Consider the following 21,870-nt stretch of genomic DNA (forward strand, 5'->3'; position numbering starts at 1 on the left):
CTATTCTTGAAGCTCCCACATGCTGTAGGACCTCATTCGCCTTCATTCTTAGTGCAATAATAATGGTAAATAATTATATTCTACGCGCCCTTCTCAATAAGGCATGTATAAAGACTTATGAAACCATTTTTCCCCTATCACAAACCTCGTATGCTTTTTGAAAGTATTTTCAAATCAGATTTTCCAGACTTTCCCAGGTAATATAATGTTGCCATAGTAACGCGCCTCTCGTGTATGTAGCGACACTTCCTGGCCCACGAGGGCGAGTACAGGTCGAGAGAAGGCAGAGTTCCTGATAGAGCGTCTATGTCCTATGGTGAGGGTCAAAGTTCATAGTCGGACGAGAGACATTTTGTTGTTGATGATGATGAAGGTTTCTCTATTCTTTTTCTTCCTGTACAGATGCATCCGTATTGTGCTCGTCGGACATACCCGTGGGAAGTACGGGATCGTTCGACAAATCGTGCAGCTCCGGCGCCGAGGGCTCGGCAGGGGCGGGCATCGTTACCATGCCCAGCGCGGTATTGGTATGGTAATCGTCAAATGACTCGGTCGACTTGCACCTAAAGAGATATCGATGGGATAAAACAAAAACAATAAAAAACACAGGTAATCTCGCTATTTGGTTCACTTAAACCGCAACATTAGTAGCCAGACAAGTTTATGATGACGTGTTCGTAAGATGCTGTTTGCGTATAATATCATGTAGAAAAGACCTGCCTCCACTGAAAATTTTTCTCCCTTTGGTCAGAATACTTATCTTACTCAAATATTAATATATCGGCTAGTTTTACATTCAGAATAACAATATACACAGGGAGATAATCATCGATATGGCTGAGGATAGAAATACACTGTATTGGTATACAGCGTGTTCTGTATGATGATGTTCTTGCTGAGCAACTCGGCTCTCCCAGAGACACCGAGCTATTGCGGGCCTTACACATCACCTATACAGCCTATTGTAAAGTAGACACTTTATAACAAGAGAGGGCAGAGGGAATAAAGTTACCCAGGCAAACACAGTGATATGTATAGTTGTATGGAGATAAGTAGAGAAAATGAAAACTTCTTACCGACGTATTACGAAGAGCGCGAAGATTGCTAGCACAGCAATGAGGCAAATGACAAATATGGTGACCAAGATCCCGCCTATTCCCATTTTTCTTGATCCTAGAGAGAATAAGGTACGAGAGAAGAGGTCTGGTAATAAGAGGAAAATCCTGGAAAAATTGAGTTGTGAAAAAAAAAGAAAGAAAAAACAAGCACAACAATAATAACTTATCGAATTATCAAAACACTGTTTCTCTTCTTCTTCTACTTCCTACTTCTTCTTTTTTTTTTTTTTTTTTTGCTTTACGGTTAACTTCAAAGGAACGAATATAGTCACGTTAGTGTTTCTTGTTACTATTTTTTTTTCTCGCTGCTTCTTAAACATCACGAAATATCAAACCTATTCCTTAATTTCGTTTTACTGTTTGTATTTCGTTTTAACCGTTTGTTTGGCTCAAAGGAAAATTATAATTTCTTGTCGCTTCAAACATGGTGTCTGCATGTGGTTTTCCCTGGTCGTCTGAATTACTTTACTGGCTCGTTGCTTAGTGATTAACTCTGAGATAAGAGAAGGCATGGGGGGGGGGGGTTGCGATGGCCACATATGGCTAATTATTGATACCTGATGTGGGCGGGGTCGGGGTTTCTTTAATGACGTAGACGAGAGGAAGGCTGCTTGGGCCACGGACGAAGTGTAGTACGAAAACACTGGTCGCTTCCGTGCCCGCGTGGCTGATGGTGCAGTTGTAGCCGTTTTTCACTGGAACAAAATATGACGTGAATACAATTTGTATATATACAATGCAATTTTCTGCTCAAAAATAGAATAATGCTCGGTGTACTTTCGTCAATTCAAGTTAAGAGGATTATATAGTGTCATGTTGCCAAAATACAAATACCAAGAAGCACAGTATTATCAAGCATGGATTAAAGATGACGATTACATGCGGAAACACCTGGAATCTACAAAAATTTATGAATAAACTTGTTTGATGGAGAAATAAAACAACTGAACACATTCTTTACCTCTCATTTCACCCCCCTCTTTATGTATGATTTTCCCCCTCCAATATAAATGATGTTCTACTCTTGATGAATATCAGACATCTACACACACAAAATCTCTAGCATATGCACACACATACACCTACACGTATCATGATTGTGCTTTACGTATGTTAATTTTTATTTTACATCTTGAGAGTCGCGCAAAAGGAACATTTCTATTGTACTTTTCTCACAGCATCTTCAAGTTACCTATAGAAGAAAGCATTGGACCACGTCGTGTCTTATCCGTTCCTTGGCACGAACAGTCATGGAAATCAGACTTGAAACCTTATGAAAAAGATACATCTTTGATTGTCCTTGAAACTCTTAGTTGAGGACCCATTCCGGAATACCACGCAAAAAGTTATGAAGATCTCATCAACTCACCCTCGGGAAGCTCCGAAATTATAACCATGCGTGCTTTACACATGTTGCACTCGCGCTCTTTCAGGGGACCCTCATTGAAGATTTTGCACTGCACGCATTCCTCGTACACACCACACTGACCCGTACATATCTGAACCAGATTGTAAAAGACAGAGGGACGAACTAAAGAGTGATAAACCAAGAATAATCGCCTTATATGCTTATAATGTTGATTATAACTATTGTATATAATAACAATAGTGATAACAACATTAATGATAGCCATGTTTATGTCAGACCTATATCGGTACACCAATCAATCAATCAATCAATCAATCAATCAATCAATCAATCAATCAATCAATCAATCAATCAATCATCAATCAATCAATCAATCAATCAATCAATCAATCAATCAATCAATCAATCAATCAATCAATCGAGAATAGCTAAAAGTGTTCGGCTTCGGCTCCCTGAATATATAAAGCGCCTCATCGTTCACCTCTTGCGAAAGCTTGAATTTACTATTGAACACGATATGACCATTCACTATTATGATAGGCCTAATCTGTATCACTGTCAAACTAATAATGACCAATAATAAATGTTTTTAATAAATCAGCCAAAATCGCGGCGACTCATAATACTCTGTAACGTTGAGCATCTACGTGGGTGAATGCACTCGTAAGTGATGGTGTATTATAATGTTGAGGTGAGGATTCAGCTTTTAACTTTTTGCGAGATACTTAGAAACCACTTTATAAAAATGTGAAAAACCGTACAATTCTATGAGGAAATCACAGTTTATTTGATGAAAGTCAGTTTTGGAATGGCTGAAACATCCAAAAACAAAGTTAAACAAAGCGATCCTAATAAAAGGTGCATGGGTCCCATCTTTTATTAGGATCGTTTTGTTTTGGATATCTCAGCCATTTCAAAACCAATTTTCATCTAATAATTTTTCATTTTGTTGGAGTCCTCTCAGAATTACAAATGTATATGCTCTTTCATATTTCGTAAGAAATTTCTCATTATCTAAAAAGCCATCGTCAAAAAAACTTTTGAAACCTGAAGCCCGTGTCAACCGAACCTGTTTCATCCCTTTAACATGTTTAACATGTGCATGTTACTTGGCAACCCGACTAAACAACTTTAGAGTTGGCCGAGGTAAGCATGTTGTAAAGAGCGTTAGATATGCATCTTGAGGTAGTGAAGAGGGTCATGTAGAAAAAAGACTACTTCCTATATTATACAATAATGGTAATAATGATAATAAAAATAATAATGATAGTAATGATCAAGATGACGATGGTGATGACGATGTAATAATAATAATAATGATAATGATAATAATGATAATAATAATAATGATAATGATAATAATAATAATAATAATAATAATAATAATAATAATAATAATGATAATAATAATAACTACTTAAGGATAATGACATTAACGTGGCCATCGTCATTGATATAATTTTCATCGTTTATGTGCTCATCATTATCATCAACTTGGTGCAAATCGATTCAGCGATAATGTAACCCCCATCCACAATAGATAAAAATGACGCGTCGTTGTACATACTTACGCCACAATCGGAGCATGTTGGACCGGAAAATCGTGAATCCGCCTCACATTTGCAGACACCACACTCGCATTTTCCGTGACCGTTACAAATCAGCTGTGTAATGAAAAATAATACAACAAAAAGAAAGAAAATTAAGCCGTGAGAATTCCGGGAACCAAACAAAAATTAGAACGCATGGATGGATAAATCACTTATATCCTAAATCTCTTCCTCGGTACATTATGTAATAACGATCTATATTTGAACTAGAAATGTCGATATGGCGACTGTTATGCCTCCGCCATAATGCATGATTCTCCTAATAGGTCTAAATAGTACATGTGGACAATGTGTGATTACATTTTCACAAAATTGGCAAAATGTTAAAATGACAAGTTTGTCACAAATGTGTTGAATGCTCACCGCCCTTGACCTATATATGAGAGCATGTATTTGGGATTTACAGACTTTAACTTGACTTTGACCCATTCATATGTTTATGTATTGAGTAATTTTCAAGGTATGGAGAAAAGGTGCGATTTCTGTATTGAATAGTAAATTGTTACCATTTTCATCTAGCCTTTGACCCTAAAATTCATAAGATAATCACTGTAAAGCAGAAGATGCATAAATATGTAGTACGTTTCAAGATAACTTTAGCCACTTCCGAGATATGGAGGAAAAAATCAGTTCAGCACTTTCCCTGCCTTGATCTTAGACCTTTTGACCTTTGAGGCAAAAACAAAAGAAAAAGAAAACTTTCCAGAAAATCTCTATTAGGTTAAACATGCATACACCTAGTGTAGAAAAATAATAATCCTGCTGGCATTGCGTAAACATGAGGGAAATAGTAAAATTTTGAAGCGTTGCCCTTGACCTTTGACCCCTGACCTTTGACCCCATGATTCCTAAATCCTCTAGATAATCACTGCCAGTCAGTACATGCATATAATATGTTCCATATGAAGATACCTTGAACAATTTCCAAGTTACGGAGAAAAAAGTGAAGTTCTAATATCTTTACTTGACCTTTTGACCTTTGACCTTTGACCTCATGACCAAAACTTTCACCAGATAATTTTAATTGAGTAATACATGTATACACTAAGTTTCAAGAAAACATCTTCAGGCATTGCACAGATATGATGGAAATAGTGAAGTTTTATGTATTTGACCTTGACTTTTTGACCTTTGACCTTGAGCATGTGCACCCAAAAGTTGATTAGGCACAACTTCACCCCCTAATACACATACATGCCAAATTTCATTAGGATACCTCAAAAGGTTTTGATAGTTACCTTGTCCACAAAATTCATTACGGACGGACGGAAGGACGGACGGACGGAAGACGGACGGACGGACGGACGGAAGGACGGACGGACGGTCGGACAACCCGAAAACATAATGCCTCCGGCACCACTTCGTGGCGGAGGCATAAAAACACAACGAAGCCTGCTGGGCAATAAAATATTTATCCCCAGAGCAAGTGTTTCAGATAACATCATAGGAAATCTATTGAGTCAAATGTAATTACATGGACATCATTTAGGAGTAAGTTTTACTCTCAACTGAAAAAAAAAAGATGTTAAAGAGAAAGCGCGGCTGCGACGGCCTTATTTCATACTTAATACACCTTACAAGTAAATATCAGCTGAATAAGTATATGAAAGTTAAATAGTTGCCGATTCATTCCTACATCTCACAACAGTCTGTAACAATGGATTCCATTAAAACCTAAATACCTTAGAACATGTCAAAAAATTGTTTTATTCATGGTGTCGCCAAAAGATGTCATTTCTTGGCAAGCTTTAACATTGTGTAAACATCACTGTACTCTCTTCGTGTAAGAAAGCATTGATAAAAATTTATTTAATCGTATCACCATGGGATTCAATTTTCATGTAACATTCATAATTAGAAAGTATATGCTATGAGCGACTGGCCGGTCGTTAGATGGGGTTTAGAGGAATTACAAGGGAAGAGGGTATATAAGTTACTTTGATCACGAACTATTCCCAAGGCAATAGTCATACCCCGTTCGGAGACAGACACCGCTCCGGTGCGTTGAGACAGCCACATGAGTCTCCGGTGTAGTTCGCCGTGCACACACACGCGCTCTGAAGGTCATAGTCTCCGTCGCATTCGCATTGCCCGCGCTCTGCACCTGGAAAAACACCCCCCCCCCCCCCCCCCAAAAAAAAAAAAAAAAAGAAAGAAAGAAAGAAAAAAAGAAAAGAAAAGAAAAAAGAAAAAAAGAAAAAAAGAAAAAAGAAAAAGGAGAAGAAAAAGACAGAAATGAAAGAAAGAAAAGGAAAAAAACAAAACAAAACAAAACCGAAAGACAAAAATAATTATATTAATTATACAGTATAAACGTGGCAGAGTGGAAAACGCTCCAGACCCGTAAAAAGAAGAACCTCTGGATTCGAATCCTATGCAACGATTACTATCTATACCGAGAACATGGTGTATAAGCCATTTTTTCCCTCTTCACCAAAATGGATACCTGGACTCCATTTCATAAAAATGTTAGGATAGCAACTCTTGCTGCTGGAATGACAACTTCCCATAGCAACAGCCAATCAGGAAGCTGTATTCTTGTCGCTACTATGACAATTGCCATTCCAGCAAGAGTTGCTATCATATCAACTTTTTATGAAATGGGGCCCTGGTTACTGCAGATGCGGTAAAGTTAATGGTATATTGTTTCCGGCTTGTTGCACTGCAGTGTATGACTTGGTTCAAGGATAGGATATTATCATTCTTTTCACTAGCATCAGAAATAAGCCATGCACTATCGATCCTATAACTGTTAGTGGACTCATGGTGTGAGTCATCAAGTGAACTCGACAAATAATTGACATATCTTATCAAAAACAAACAAGGATTTCGTCACTTCCTAAAACAAATGTAATCTTAAAAATAGTGATATGGATCCTAATCAAATGAATGGCTGAGAGCCGTCATGTGTCCTTTCTTTTAATGTTGCCAAAAGGGCCTGTGTATGTGATTTAGTTAGTTTGGAATTATTGCGCTGGCCTGGGAATCATACGAAAATAGCTGCAGCAAAACTCAAATTATGTCGGGTTTTTTTTTAGATAAAACAGATAATGCACATTACCTGCTGGAGACTTTTGAACAATACAAAACATACTCGCATTCTCCCCGTGTTTTCCACTATTCGAAACTTATTATTGGTCAGTGTTTGTAGGATATTTCTTGCGAAATAATACCCTGTGTTATGCATGTTTAATATGTGCATTATTTTTTTTTTCTCTCACCTCCACAAATCTGTCCCCCGAAATACGGGCAACTGAAGTTATCACACTGGCAAAAGGATCCATAAAAGCGGTGCGAAGGGTTCTGAGTTTGAGATGATAGGAGTACAAGAGAAAGAGAGAGAGAGAGAGAGAGAGAGAGAGAGAGATAGAGAGAAAGAGAGAGAGAAGCAGAACGAGCTTTAAAGGACAACTCCACACTGGTCAAGTTTGCGCTTATGAATAGACTATCAAGTCAGCTGAACAGAATGATATCACGGCTTTTATTTTTTAATCAAAATCGGACCTAAATTAAGGAATCATGGAATTTTAGTTCACCATTACTTTGCAAATCCGTGTTATTAGTGGCATTGATAAACACGATGATATATTATCTCAAAAGTCGCCCATAGAACTGCAAATAAATCGTCACCAAATTTTCCCCGTTATCATGAAATTACTTGAATAATAATCCTTCACATTATTCAGAAACTATATTTCATCATCACTTGCAACGCACCGTGACTTTTAGGGAGATTGCAATATTGCCAAATTATCGACCAAAACGTGGACTTAATAAAGTTTGTACAAACCAATGAGGGTGTGGGCGGGGTTAATGATGTCATCACTTCTTAGAATTTGCAAATATTTGGTGAAAACATGCATGCGAACCGTTACAATAATCACATGTATGTCCTTTTTCTTTTTTTAATTCTGCCATTCTGCTCGTCTAATTTTGTGTGTAACTTGAAAATGGTGTGGAATAGCATTCTGACTGAGAGAAGAATTATTTTGTTCCCTCCTGACCATAACAAACCTGCTGGGTAGAACACAGTGTCCCACAGTGTGAAACACAATATGAAGCACAGTGTGAACACAGAGTGCAATCTCCTCACACATTGTGAAGACACTGTGATCCTCAATTCACAGTGTGAAACGGAACCTTACTATGTGAACTCTCTGTGAAAAACCACACCACAGTGTGAAATCATCTTCACACTGTTGAATTCGAACGTTTTCACATAGTCGACTATGTGAACACACTGTGAACTGACACACTGTGGCTTACTGTGTTTTCTTCCAGCAGGGAAACTTTATTGTCATTACGACCTATATAACAGATAAAAGAAAAAGAATTTACCGCAGACATAAGTTGCAGTGGCATTAACTCTCTCGAAACAAATGGAAACAATGATCTACAAAATAATGTCGTTGTTCTTATACATAGGAGTGGTGTACATAGGAGTGGTGCCTCTGGGCGCAGAAGAATCACCTATAGGCCTATTATATACTAAAAGCATGAATCAATAGGAGCATTTGGGACCCTAGTGCGTCGTGAGGATCTAACAAAAACATAATTGAGAAAAAATGATGTGATTCAAGTTTTGTTTGTACATTTATTAGATGGCCTCGAATCATTCGGACACATTTTTGGTGTGTTCCGTCAGGACTATCCGTCCGTGGGAAAGGTACTTTTTAATAGACGACAAACACAACAGGCAGTTATAACATACATTGTACATTAAAGAGCGCGCGGCAGACAAACGGACAAACAGACCTTCGGTTCGTTGCAAACACATTCTTCGTTGATGCAGCGGCCTCGTCCAGAGCACATGATTTTAGAATTTGGTCTAAAAAAGTGAGGGAGATCATATATATATATATATATATATATATATTAACATATATATATATATATATATATATAGAGAGAGAGAGAGAGAGAGAGAGAGAGAGAGGGAAAAATAGACAGACAGATAAGACAGAGAACGAGAAAAATAAAGATATAATTGCAAAGAAATGAACACCAATAAATTAAGAGTCGTTATTGCTATCGTAGAACATCCAAACACGTATCTATAAACATTTTATCTATACACGTCTAAGGTATTTTGTAGGTTATGACCCTTAGCTGTTTTGATTGAATTTACTGGAACAGTCTCTTAAACTTATTACAGAAAGAATACCTCGGAAGATGATGATGACGATGATTACCATGTAATTACCATTACAACCTGAAGTTTTAATGATATTGATGATAATCAGACAAGCAGTTTATAGTAGCGCAACTGCTGATCCTATTATCACAATTATTATCGTCATTTCAATATCGTTAACATGTCTCATCATTATGATTAAAGAAAAATAAAACCTGCTATGAAAATTAACTTTGCCTACACTACAGAATCCATGTTCAATGACGTGACTTACGCCATGCACCGTCTGAAATTGCCACTATACTGACATAGCCTTCCATATCTTCCCGGGTTGCAGATACACTGTCCGCACTCGTACCTCCCATTGCTGTTGCACAGGGGACTATCTACGACCTAAGATAATGGGAAGAAAAGCATGCTAGCAGATAATTATGTCCAAGCACGAAAGGTGCGCAAGTTAATGTAACGTTATTATGCCATAAACAAGAAGATCTATTGCCACTTAACTATTGATGTTAACTTAAAATGATTTCATTTCATGACTTTAACAATCTTGAAGTTGAATTTTGAATTGAAAAAAAAAAAATGTAGGGCCTTATACACGAGTACAGGAAACAAGGACATTTCATCTGAATGATAAAACAAAAGTTTTGTTACACAGTTGCTCTCTGTCAACGCCTAAGTTTCCTTATAATCATCGTTAAAATAGGTCTCTTTCCTGTGAATTTGAAGTTCTCTTTTCGCAAAACCCATTTTATCCCGTAGCATTCTATCGACACGGGAGTAGCCCGGATCCGTCAAATACATTATTCAGTGTTGTACATCTATAGCGAGGACAACTACTCATTGAGATGACTTTTACAACCATTATTGTAATATAATCATCTGCTTAACAGGTTGCTAAATGAGATATTTGATTTGATTTATTCTTTGTATAGCATGCTTTACAATTACATCTATTTTCATCAATTTCATATCAATGGAATGTACATCTTGAAATAACACAGTTATAACATAAAATTATTGTATAATACGCCTATCTTTATCAATTTCAACAATTTCCGCTGGTATAAGACATTTACATCTGTAATATAATCACATGCAGTATAATTCCAGTCATTAACGAGCCATCCCATCTTTTATTGATCCCCTAATGATAATACTTGAACGAAAGTTATCACATCTATTATACATCTCATGATCTCACCGCGTCGTCCTCGCAGTCGCAATCACAAACGATTTCGACGTTGACCGTCATCGCTTCGGCGATACCAACTGGACTGATGGTAAAACTGCCAACGCGAAGACCGAAAAACGAAGAAAAAAAGGCCAAGGAGAAAGACAGAGATAGGGATTGCATTTCATGATGATTTTTCCCATTTTTATCCCAATTTCTATCACTGAATTCCGGCGCAATGTGGGAGAAGAAGAAGATGATGATGAACAACATTTATGTAGGGTCATTAGATTTGTCGGGACAACATTCAGAGGTACTGTGTGTCACACGTCATCCACGAAGTTGTAACTATTATGAGCAAACCTTTTTTTTTTCTTTTAATGAACACATCATGTTATTTTTACATGGCTGCCTGATGTGTGTTTGTGTGTCAAAATCTGCTCTCCAAATATCTCCTGAAATGCATGTGTGAAAGGACTTTTTCTGCAAACTGTGACTATATCTTGGATATAGAAGCATTCAGCACCTTGTGAGTATGTAGATATTGTGTAATCCCTCAAATGGAGTAGTTCTGGAACTGAAATCTTTGACTCGAGAGCTCCATGAATCAACTTTGACTGTGTTGGTCCCACATATTGACACTTCTGTGACAGTTCAGCCCTCTACACTGTCCTGCCTGGCTGCCAGTCCTCTCAATCTTCATTGCCAGGGTCAACCTAGAAGGTGAGAACAATTTACACTAATCCTGTTGCCTATTGTCCAGACACAATGGCCACTACCACTGGAGGACCCAGCACTATAGACAATCTGCAGCTGTGACATGCCAGGTAGTGAAAGAGCTTGTGAAGAATGACGAGTTCAGCTCACTCCTGAAATCCATTGTACGCGAGGCCATGGACGAAAAAATGGGAGAACTGATGAAAACAATCCAGGTTGTTCAGGGTGAGGTGCTGGACCTGCAACAAAAACTTCACATGAAAGAAAAAGAGATCACTGGATTGAACAAAACTGTGACGACCCTCAAAGGTGAGCTGCAGAAAGTCAGCAATACAGTCAATGACCTCGAGCAGTACTCTCGACGTTCCTGCATTCGAATCTTCGGTGTGGAGGAGAGGCCTGGCGAAGACACTGAGGCCACTGCAGCAGACATCATCTGTGATCGGCTTGGTATCACCTTGACGCCAGGAGATGTAGATCGCTGCCACCGCACTGGAAAATCACCAAAGTCAACGACAACACCAAACGCCCGGGAACAAACAAGACACCATCGTTCAATCATCATGAAGCTATCGTGCTACAAAAAGCGACGTGAAATACTTGCGAACAGGAGGAAGCTGAAGGGATCTGGAATTTCCATTTAAATTGTATTTACACATGTATATGGAGTGAGAGGTGTACAGTTACAGTGGTTTGAAAATTATTTGTCCAATAGAAAACAGTATGTGATGGTCGATGGTGTCAGATCCTCTTATCTCTCTGTAAATATTGGTGTACCACAAGGTTCTGTTTTGGGTCCTCTGCTTTTTCTTATTTATGTTAATGATATAGTAAATTGTTCTCGTGTATTCAAGTTTTCACTTTTTGCTGATGATACAGTGGTTATGTTTTCACATAAGAATATTGCTTTATTGATAAGGACAGTGAATACACAACTTCAATTATTAAATGAATGGTTCAAGAGTAACAAGTTATTTTTGAATTATGATAAAACAAAATATGTTATTTTTCATTCTATCACTAAAAAAGTATCGTTGAATAGTGATACTTTAATGATAGATAATAATGTTATTGAAAGAACTGAATCACTATCTTTTCTAGGTATACTTATCAGTGAATCCCTCAGTTGGAATCTTCATATATCCAATGTTTCTTCAAAAATCTCACGGACCGTTGGGATTTTATCAAAACTCAAACATTTTTTACCAAGAAAAATATTGATTATTATTTATAACTCTATTGTATTGCCACATTTAAATTACTGTAATGAAATTTGGGGGAAAAACATATCATGTACATATTAATAAACTTGTTCTTCTTCAAAAACGAACAATACGTTTAATAAGTAATGCCCCATACTATAGCCCCAGTCTGCCATTGTTTATTAAATTACAGATTTTACCATTGCATGAACTTGTCAGATTGAATATCCTTATCTTTATGTTTAAATATCATAGAGGTATGCTCCCTTCTGTATTTGATAATATGTTTCTAACAAATTCTTATTTTCATATGTATTCCACTCGTTCCCGAAGTAATTTACTGTATCCCTTTACTCGTTTGACTGTACGATCCCACTCTATTAGGTTCACAGGTGTAAGTGAATGGAATTCAATAATTACTGCTTTGAAATGCAGTACAACTCTTTCTAGATTTAAGTGCTTACTGAAGCGGTTTTTTTTTGAACAGTTAGCCATGACTGAGTAGTAGAGTAGTATGTAAACTGCATGTGTGTGTGTGTGTGTGTGTGTTGTGTGTGTGTGTGTGAGTGTGTATATACTATGTACGTATTAATGTGATGATTTTTTTTTACTTGATTTCACATAGAACCAGTTGTAGTATATGTTGCTATTGCAAAGTTGTATTTTCATGTGTAGGCAACCTAACACAAGCACATGATGCTTTCAAGGCTGCCTGGCTCTCATTGTAAACGCCATTATTACATGTTATTGTGTTTTATTTTGCCGAATAAATGGCCTAAATTGGCCTCAATCAATCAATTGGCCTCAATCAATCATGATAAATTTACAAGTTAAGTTGTTGGCATGATTTAATTCTACTAACCAATTTAATCATAACCTTTATAGCCCATAATCTGAAACCGATGTTTCTAATCGATAGCTATACGATTAAATTTGTCAATTCTACTCGCAAGTGCATGCAGTGTATGACTCGTACTTCGTATATTGAATCTAAGTGTAAATTCTTACCATGTTCACGTTGGTTTTAATCAATCGAGTAATATTACCAAGATGGGTTCTAGTCGAGGTTTCATCAACATTGATCCTATTTTAAAAAGTTACACTCTATTCCGGAGGTACGTGACCCCGGAAAATAAACTAAGACTCGGTATTCCAAAGGTTCGTTAATCCAGGAGTGAAAAAGAAAAAAAAGTTCGATATGAAGGAGATTCGTAATCTACAAACGAAAATGAGGTTCATAATTTTGTAGATTCAGTGACAATAAGCAGGGCCTACGTTTTTCACATTCGGATTGCAGAACCTTCGGATTATCGAATCCCATCTTTCTTTTTTTTTCATGTTTGGATTAACCAGGGGTGGATCCAGGAATTCCGTAAAGAGGGGGCGCGTTTACAAAATTAAAAGGGGGCGCACGCACCCCTCCCCCATTTTTTCTTTTTATTTCTTTTGTTTCAACAAAAAAATAAAGGTGAGGGGGGGGGGGGGCGTGCGCCAGTTGCGGTCCTCCCTGGATCCGCCACTGTTAACGGACCTCCGAAATAAGAACCTTCGGAAAACGCCACAAAATGTTCGGATTAATGAACGCTATTTTATTGTTAGACAAACGAACATTCGGAGTAACGAACATTATCATCACAAAAAATGTGGAAATTTCTAAAGTTGCACATTAATTTTGTCCTTAAATTAGTGATATTTTAGCAGCAAGCATTATCTAAACTATACATGAAGTGATGCCCTTGGCCTCATAAGCATTGCATTGACTTGCTTATGAATATTCAAGAGATTTCACTCTTTCTTTTTTTATGACATGAAGTATTGAAGGAAAGTTGAAAATCTTTCCCATCAAAATTTCGCCGCAGAAACTGAACAGGGTTATTATAATATGGCTGCAAATCTATCGGCAAATACCTTTTTTATCATCATTTTGCACAAACCGATATGAGAGTTCTGAGTTAATGGGACATCATCACCTCAGCTATTCTGCACTTGCGGTTGGCAACAAATGTCACTATTCCGATTATACTCTGAATAACTTGAACATGGTGTGTGCAATTGCACTTCACAGTATAAGTGGTCCACACAGAGTCAACGTTAAATGTAATCCCAGTAAAATCAGGTAATTGACAGCGCTCCATACCTTGTTCTGCCACCCTCCACGCAGCCCTCGGCGGTTACATCGACGCGGAAGTGCGCGGCTTCCCCGCTGGCGAGGCCCGAGCAAGACGTCGAGTTAGGGGTCGCCACGCCCTGCTCGCAATAGGCGGTGAAATCAAAGTGAAGTGCGTCGTCTGCGCGAACTTTGAGCTCGACATTCGATGTTATCAGCTGTAACATAGCCAAAAGATAGAAACGTGCTACCTCCATATAGCAGACTACAACAAAACCCAAAAGTACGTCACAGTCAACGCTCTCTTATGTCTTGGACGGAAGGAGATTTATTCTGGGCTCATGTTTTGAGACAATCTTAATACCGGACATTCAATGTATGATACCCCACCCATACCACATACAGAGAGAAAAAGGGATGGGGGTATGGGGGGGGGGGGGGTTGTATTCTCTTAGCTTACCTTTCTGTGACAAAAGTGGCGGACACTAATGGGGTTCGAACTCATCACAAGCTTTTTCCTGATCGCACGTGTAATCGCCATTCCTGAGAACCCTATCACTTCCTGACCAGTGATTGACAGAAAGCGTCCTGACGCGTTGTGTCATGCCCTGGGCACTATCTATTATAGCCCACATGTTTTCATATTACGAAATTCTACTTATAGATAGAAACAGATATCATCACGAAGGAATATTTTACACTTAAAGTTACGTTCAGACAGTGATCCTGGACTTTGAAGATAGGTTAACTTTGAAGATCATAGGCTCGTAGTTAAGTAGGCCTATATTCAGGCACCAAGTGTCGAATGGTCTCACGAAATGACAACGAAATAACAAGTGACAACGCCAATTTCGTCAACGCGGTGACAATTATTTTGTGACGAAACTATTGTAATTTCGTCTACGCTACGAGATTACACTTTGTTAACAAAATTGCTATTTCGTCGACGACATTATCATTTCGTTGACGACATTGCCATTTCGTTGACTAAATTGTCATTTCGTCAACGGATTTTTATTTTTCGTCGACAAAATTAATTGACGTTGTCAATTTTCAACGTAAAAGCTATTTCGTCACTAAATTGTCATTTCGACGCCCAGACACCCTTGAGTCATACGGCCCACGAGTTAACAGCCAGTAAGCTAGACACTCATGGGTCCCACACTAGGCAAAAAAAAAAAAGCCCACGAGACCAACACTGCGTAAGTCCGGTGATGCAACGTGATGTCGGTCTCGTGGATATTCTTCTACCTAGTAAAGGATTCGTGGCTTTGCTTGCCAAGTGTCGGACTCGTATATCTTACAGCTTGTGGGCTTATTCTACTTGATGTCGAGCTGGTGGGCCTTGTTCACATAGTGTCCTGCTCGTGCTATATGATTCTTGGGCTGTGTGACTCGTGGGATGTGTGACTTGTGAGTATCGGACTCATGACGTGCATCGGTTAAAACATGGGTACCTGACTTCAGGTCACAATCATTAAAGGACCCTACATGGTCCTGGGGCCTCTGGTAGAGCAGTGGCAACTCTGAAGAGGCCACCCCAGATGAATAAGACCAAATGACTTACGTTATACAATTCTCGGATCAGGAATACAACATTGCTCGAATCTCTGTCAAGTCGAGCAAGGTATGAGCCAGGGAAAAATTGTCGGAGTTTCTGTAGAGAAAACAGAGACAAGTCATTCCTTTTTGGAAAATGCATGAAAGTAAGTATGTATTAAAAGTTACTTTGTGAGGTAAATGGCGTTTGATCGTGATCATAGGTATTATCATGTGTGTTTTATCTTACTGTATGTACGTGTGTGTGCGTGTGTGTGTGTGAGGGGGGGGGGGTGGCCCCTTGTTCCCTCATGGGGTTACAGTATCACATGGAACACGATACAATATTCAATATTCAATCACCAACGGTCTCACCCGTGCTCAAACTTACCTCGTAAAGCGGCGCCACACTTGATGGGACTGCAAATAAAAGGAAGATATTCTGCTCCTGTAGCTTCTCAGACAGGTGTCCAGGAGATGGGTAATCCTACATTTATAGGAAGAGAATTAAGAGCAGTTACAGTATCCTATCATATCGAATATTAGCTATCAGCGTCACACGGAGAAAACAAAGCAATGGGTGCATGTCAGGAGTGCAACACCCACGAGTCATACAGCCCATGAGTTCGACACTACGCAAATAAGGCCCCCTAGACCGACACATTAAGCCCCGTGTTGTAAATGCGGGACTCGTGGGCTGTTTTTACCCATATAGTGTCGAACTCATGGGCTGTATGACTCATGAACCTTTTTTTTTGAATGTCAAACTTCCACGTCGTACTTCCACTGCATGAAATTCACATTAGGACCAAAACATTGCTACCAGCCAGACATTCAAATGATCGTCTTTAAATCGCGATAATGCTGTGTATATGTGTGAATTATTTTTCGTGTGAATTTTGTAAAGTTTTTTTTTTCCGATTATGGATGCGTACTAGAATCGAAATATAAATGAATACTTAAAAGGACTTCAAATGGCTTACCATAATCTTCTCGACGGTGTAATTACCGCTCTCACTGTCCACGTGGCATTGTCCATCGTTGGGAGTGACTATCCCAGCGATCTGGACCAATCGCAGGAGTGATTAAAAAATGAAATGAAAGGAATCACAACGGTATACTGCCCAACAAAGGGATTTTAATTATTACTACTAACACAATGCCGTAAAGACTAAAAACAAGTAAATAAACTTCAGATAGACCTTGGTAAGGATTTGCGCTATCACTGGAGTGAGTCGATCTTTCAAATAAAAGAGAAAATCTGAGAACTGAACATTAGATAACATGAATATAGTGAAGGGAAAAAAAGGTAGCCAACAAGCAGCCACCCTATAGATGTTGATATCGTTTGATTTTTTTTTTACGTAATCAACATTGTATCTATATGTGATTAACAATCAAAGAGCTATCAACGCTTAATGCCACTTCTTTTTTACAGGCAATGACCAAATTACATCAACACATTTACGATTTAAAAAGCAAGCAGACACTGATTTTATGAAACAGCGATTTCAAACCTCATGGTGTGTTTAATGGCGTGCCTTCCAAGTATTTGGACATCAATGTGGAGGTAGCAATGTCATCATATAGAAAAGACATTATGGTACTACAATTGTTAAGGATTCACCCTTTAGTTGTGTACTAGCCACTTCAACCCCCCACAGCGGGGCAACTTCAACTCCCTCACACCGGGGCCACACCAAATGGAACCGGCTCCAGAGGGGCAGCAAGGGGATGGGACATCTTTTAAAAGGGTAAACGCTCTCTAGTTGTAAGTGTCTTTACTGTATAGGCCTACACGTACACACACACTCACATAAATCCAAGTATACACACACACACTCAAACCTGTCTACTATAGCGGCAACCCCAAGGGAGACGAAAGAGTGGCCGTTGCAGACAGGTGGCCGCTTAGGGTTGTTAAAATGGCTTTTCTCTTGGGGGATTGTGTTTCGTGGTCGCATACGGCAGGTGGCCGGTATAGACGGTGGTCGCTACAGACAGGTTTGACTGTATTCATACACTGTGAAATAGTGTATCTTGCATTTGTACCTACCCGTCCGTCCCCGCTTGTGTGGAATGTTTCGTCGGTCGAAAAGAAGATCACGTGACGAGTCTTGTCTCGCCAGCCGATGACGTCACGACAAACGGCGACCTGCATCAGCGCCTCTAGGCCACTTTCTGGGGAGTCCACGTTATGAGAGATGTTCATCGCACTTATGGTCTCCTGATACGGGAAAGTAATTCACAGCAGATGACACTTCTACTATTATGTATACAAATACTCAATAATGAGACAAATATATAATCGTCATCACTATAATTTAGAGCAGTATCATCGGCGATCATAATAGCACTTATAATGAATACAAAAACGATAATTACAACAACAATATTGATATGAATAATGACAAGTAGATACGATCAAACCAAATAATAGTGCTACATAGTTTCTCTTTCCTTTTCAACGTAATGTCATAATTTTTCTTTACTTTGTAATATTCTAGGTTCAATTTTTGTAATTTATGAAGAACAAATGAATTGACAAAATATTCGAAATAGTTGAACATTCCATGATCAAGGTAAAGCGACAGTTAGAGAAACATCACGTCCCCTTCGAAAATATTCTGACCGATCATAAACTCTCCTGACAAAAAACAAAACAAAAACAAAACGAAATTCACGAGCAAGGGGTCAAACATGACAATTTTCATCTACTTTGAAGCTACAGGAAACACTGAGTGATTGGTATTAAATTAGTGGGGAATTAATGCCACAATTCAGCTTACCCGCAGTAAAGTGAGGTCATCAGTGAGTGACAAATGGTTCGTGAATTCGTACGGATTGGAATAACCCTGACGTGGAATTGCGTCACTGTATAAAATAGTGAATACCAGAGTCATGAGAAACGGAAATATTTTACTTATCAGATAAGTTTGTTTGACCCGTTAAGGACGGACTGACTTTGCTACAACACGCATTTCCCATAGACACCTGCCCGAGTATACTCGGGACTCGTCCTCAACGGGTTTAAACATGATATTCAAAATACGAAAATTTATCAATATGGCTATCAACAAAAATAAGGGCAAACCCCGTATTACATCAATCAAAATGTGAGTTAGTGGTTGATGTCGTTTCCTTAAGGGTGAATATTTTAATGAGAATTTGTTACAAATATGAAGTAATCTTGCCCAAAATATTCCACAGACTCATCGAAATTTTAAAGATTATTAGAAGTCCCCAATCCTAGCTCATTGTTTTTTATTCCTTTGCATAGAAATGAATTATTAGATACAGTTCAGAATTTGAAAAATAAAAAAAAAGTTCTGGATATGACGGCAATGACAATGATCTTTTGTTAAGATATTAAAGATTATAATATTATCGATCCACTTGAACATGACTTTTTGTGTTTGATTTATCCGTAAGTAATGGTGCTGTCTCCGAGGCTATGAAAGTTTCCAAAGTAATTCCTGTCCATAAAAAGGAGAAAGGAAAGATATCTCCAACTACAGACCAATATCTTTTCTAATTTCTGTTTCGGAAACATTAGAAAGAGCTGGTTAACGGCCTTTTAAAGTTTTTAGACACCCACAAAATTATTTCTGATCATCAATTTGGTTTTCGGCAAAAGCATAGCACATCTCATGCCATTCTTACCGTCTTCGATAAGGTTTCAAAAGCTATCGATGAATTTCATCATACCATGGAGTCTTCCTTGACCTCTCTTTGACCTTTGATACCACGGACCACAACATCAGTACTTCACAAATTATCACAATATGGTATCAAAGGAAAAAAACTTGGAGTGGTTCAGGAGTTACCTTACTAATCGAAAACAATTTGTATTTACTAACGGTCACACATCTACTATGCAAAACGTTCATTGTGGTGTTCCTCAAGGCAGCTTTAAATACTCGGTCCTCTTTTCTCTATTCTTCATGTCAATGATATGATATGCCAAATTCTTATGCCAAATTCGTTGTTATTTGTGGATGACACTCATGTGTTTTTATGTGATTCTGATTCTGATCGATTGATTGATATTTTAACATTTTAATGAAATTACTCCAATGGATAAGAGCGAACAAATTATAAATTAATCTAAAAAAAAAAAAACTTGATGCATGTTGTTCAGTAATTCTCTAGAAAATTTATCGAGAAATATTTTCCTGGAAGACACAATCATAGAAGAAGTGTCTTCTATTAATTTTTAGGCATGATTATGGACAATACACTCACCTGAAATTTACATATTGATTCTGTATGTCGTGTTATATTTCAAGGAATATAGGTGTTATAAACAAAGTTAGATTATATCTTCCAAAAATGCACTTTTTATGTTACACTCTGGCTTGTTACTACATTACTTAAATAATGGGATACTCGCATGGGGAAACACCTTTCTACTTGTATAGAAAGAATATTATTATTACAGAAAAAAACTTCGTATCATTTTGTAACGAACCGTGGAGAAGTACTAATAATTCATTTAACGAAAATAATATATTGAAAATCCATGATTTACACCGTTTACAATTATGACAATTCACGTATAAGCTCACCAACCATTCTCTCCCCTTTGTATATGATTCCATTTTTATCAAAAACGAACTATTCATGCATATCCAACGCGCCAATCCAATGAACATTATTTGCCTTTGACTAAGAAGGTTTTTGCAAAATCTTTATTCTCCTTTTCTGGACCTAAATTCTGAAATTCTCTTGATGATAGCATAAAAGAAGTTTTGATACTTTTTCCTAACAGGTAAAAAAAAACAATTATTTGAAAACTTCTTATGCAACACAGTAAGTTACTTCTTTTTTACTATTATTTTTAAAAATGTTGTTGCTAATTTTACTACTCCAAGCCCAAGATTCTTGTGCCTCTAGTGCCCTGGTTATGACCCACATTTCCTTTCTCCTTTCCCTTTTATTGTCCACCTCGGACTCTTCATAGCCATACCTTCCTCACTAATCTTTCTATCTACTTATCTTTTCTTCCCTTACAAGAGAGCTGCCTCGTGTGCCTCCTCCTTGTGTGTGCACGTATGTGTTTACTGTGTCTTTTTTTCTATCTCTTACGCAAATTGTCTTTTTGTTTCAATCTGATTTTTCCTTTTATTATGAGGGGATTGCATACTACAAGCTCTCCATTTTAGCAGTCCCCTCTAAGAGATTTCCAGCAATTTTGTTCCTGACTTTGCCATAATGATATAACATTTATTTGTATATATGTTAATAATTTACCAGTGTCTTTCTTACGTATCATTATGTTCGTCACATCGTTGTACCGATTTCGTGACATTATATGCCAACATTACATTGTACTCCTAATTATTTTGTTGGAAATGAAATAAATCAACTTGAACTTGAAGCTATTCATAAGGACTTGGCGAAATGAGTGTAAATTCTCACAAAGAAAAAACGAATAGAAAAACAGAGATTTTGTCTGGTGGTTGGTTATTTGGGCAATATCCTCGATTTCATTTTTATTTTAAGAGGAAATCCAGTCCAAATATAAGTTAGTCTGACGAAAAACAGTAAAATTACACGAGTTCAACGGTAAAAATTTGACTGAAATCGGATGGAAAATAAGGAAGTTATGAAATTTGAAGTTTTGATAATTTCTCCAAAACAGTTCGAGTTCATGGGGTGGGTATGAATATGCAAATGAGTGAGCTAACCATGTCATACCCTCACAAATTTCCATTGATCGTGTAAAAAAAATACGAAAATTCAATGTGTCTGTCATTGAAGTCTGACATCTATTCTATATATTAACAGACATGCAGGAAACTTTAAAGGCAGGAACCAATGGAAATCAGGCCTGCCATCTATACATGACTCCTTTCCGGGCAGCGACACTACCACCAGGCTGTCCCTGGCTGCCG

At 37.9% G+C, this 21,870-nt stretch overlaps 1 protein-coding gene across 1 annotated transcript; it reads right to left on the reverse strand.

Annotated features, from left to right (window-relative positions):
* Positions 1 to 379: 379 nt before the first annotated feature.
* Positions 380 to 18,842, reverse strand: LOC139708201 (integrin beta-1-like). Its single transcript, XM_071620174.1, has 16 exons — positions 18,763 to 18,842; positions 18,030 to 18,200; positions 16,957 to 17,037; positions 16,365 to 16,460; positions 16,002 to 16,091; positions 14,465 to 14,652; positions 10,439 to 10,523; positions 9,506 to 9,624; positions 8,853 to 8,925; positions 7,319 to 7,400; positions 6,071 to 6,201; positions 4,059 to 4,151; positions 2,488 to 2,617; positions 1,676 to 1,813; positions 1,077 to 1,173; positions 380 to 563 (listed from the first exon to the last, which is right to left on the reverse strand). Exons 2-16 carry the CDS (start codon positions 18,183 to 18,185, stop codon positions 380 to 382), a joined length of 1,743 nt encoding a protein of 580 aa, XP_071476275.1. The 5' UTR covers positions 18,186 to 18,200; positions 18,763 to 18,842.
* Positions 18,843 to 21,870: the final 3,028 nt, after the last annotated feature.

Source organism: Diadema antillarum, unplaced genomic scaffold, assembly GCF_040938485.1.
Source record: "Diadema antillarum isolate AM-2024a unplaced genomic scaffold, OU_Dant_1.0 seq00001319_RagTag, whole genome shotgun sequence".
In the NCBI taxonomy this organism is placed as follows: Eukaryota; Metazoa; Echinodermata; class Echinoidea; order Diadematoida; family Diadematidae; genus Diadema; species Diadema antillarum.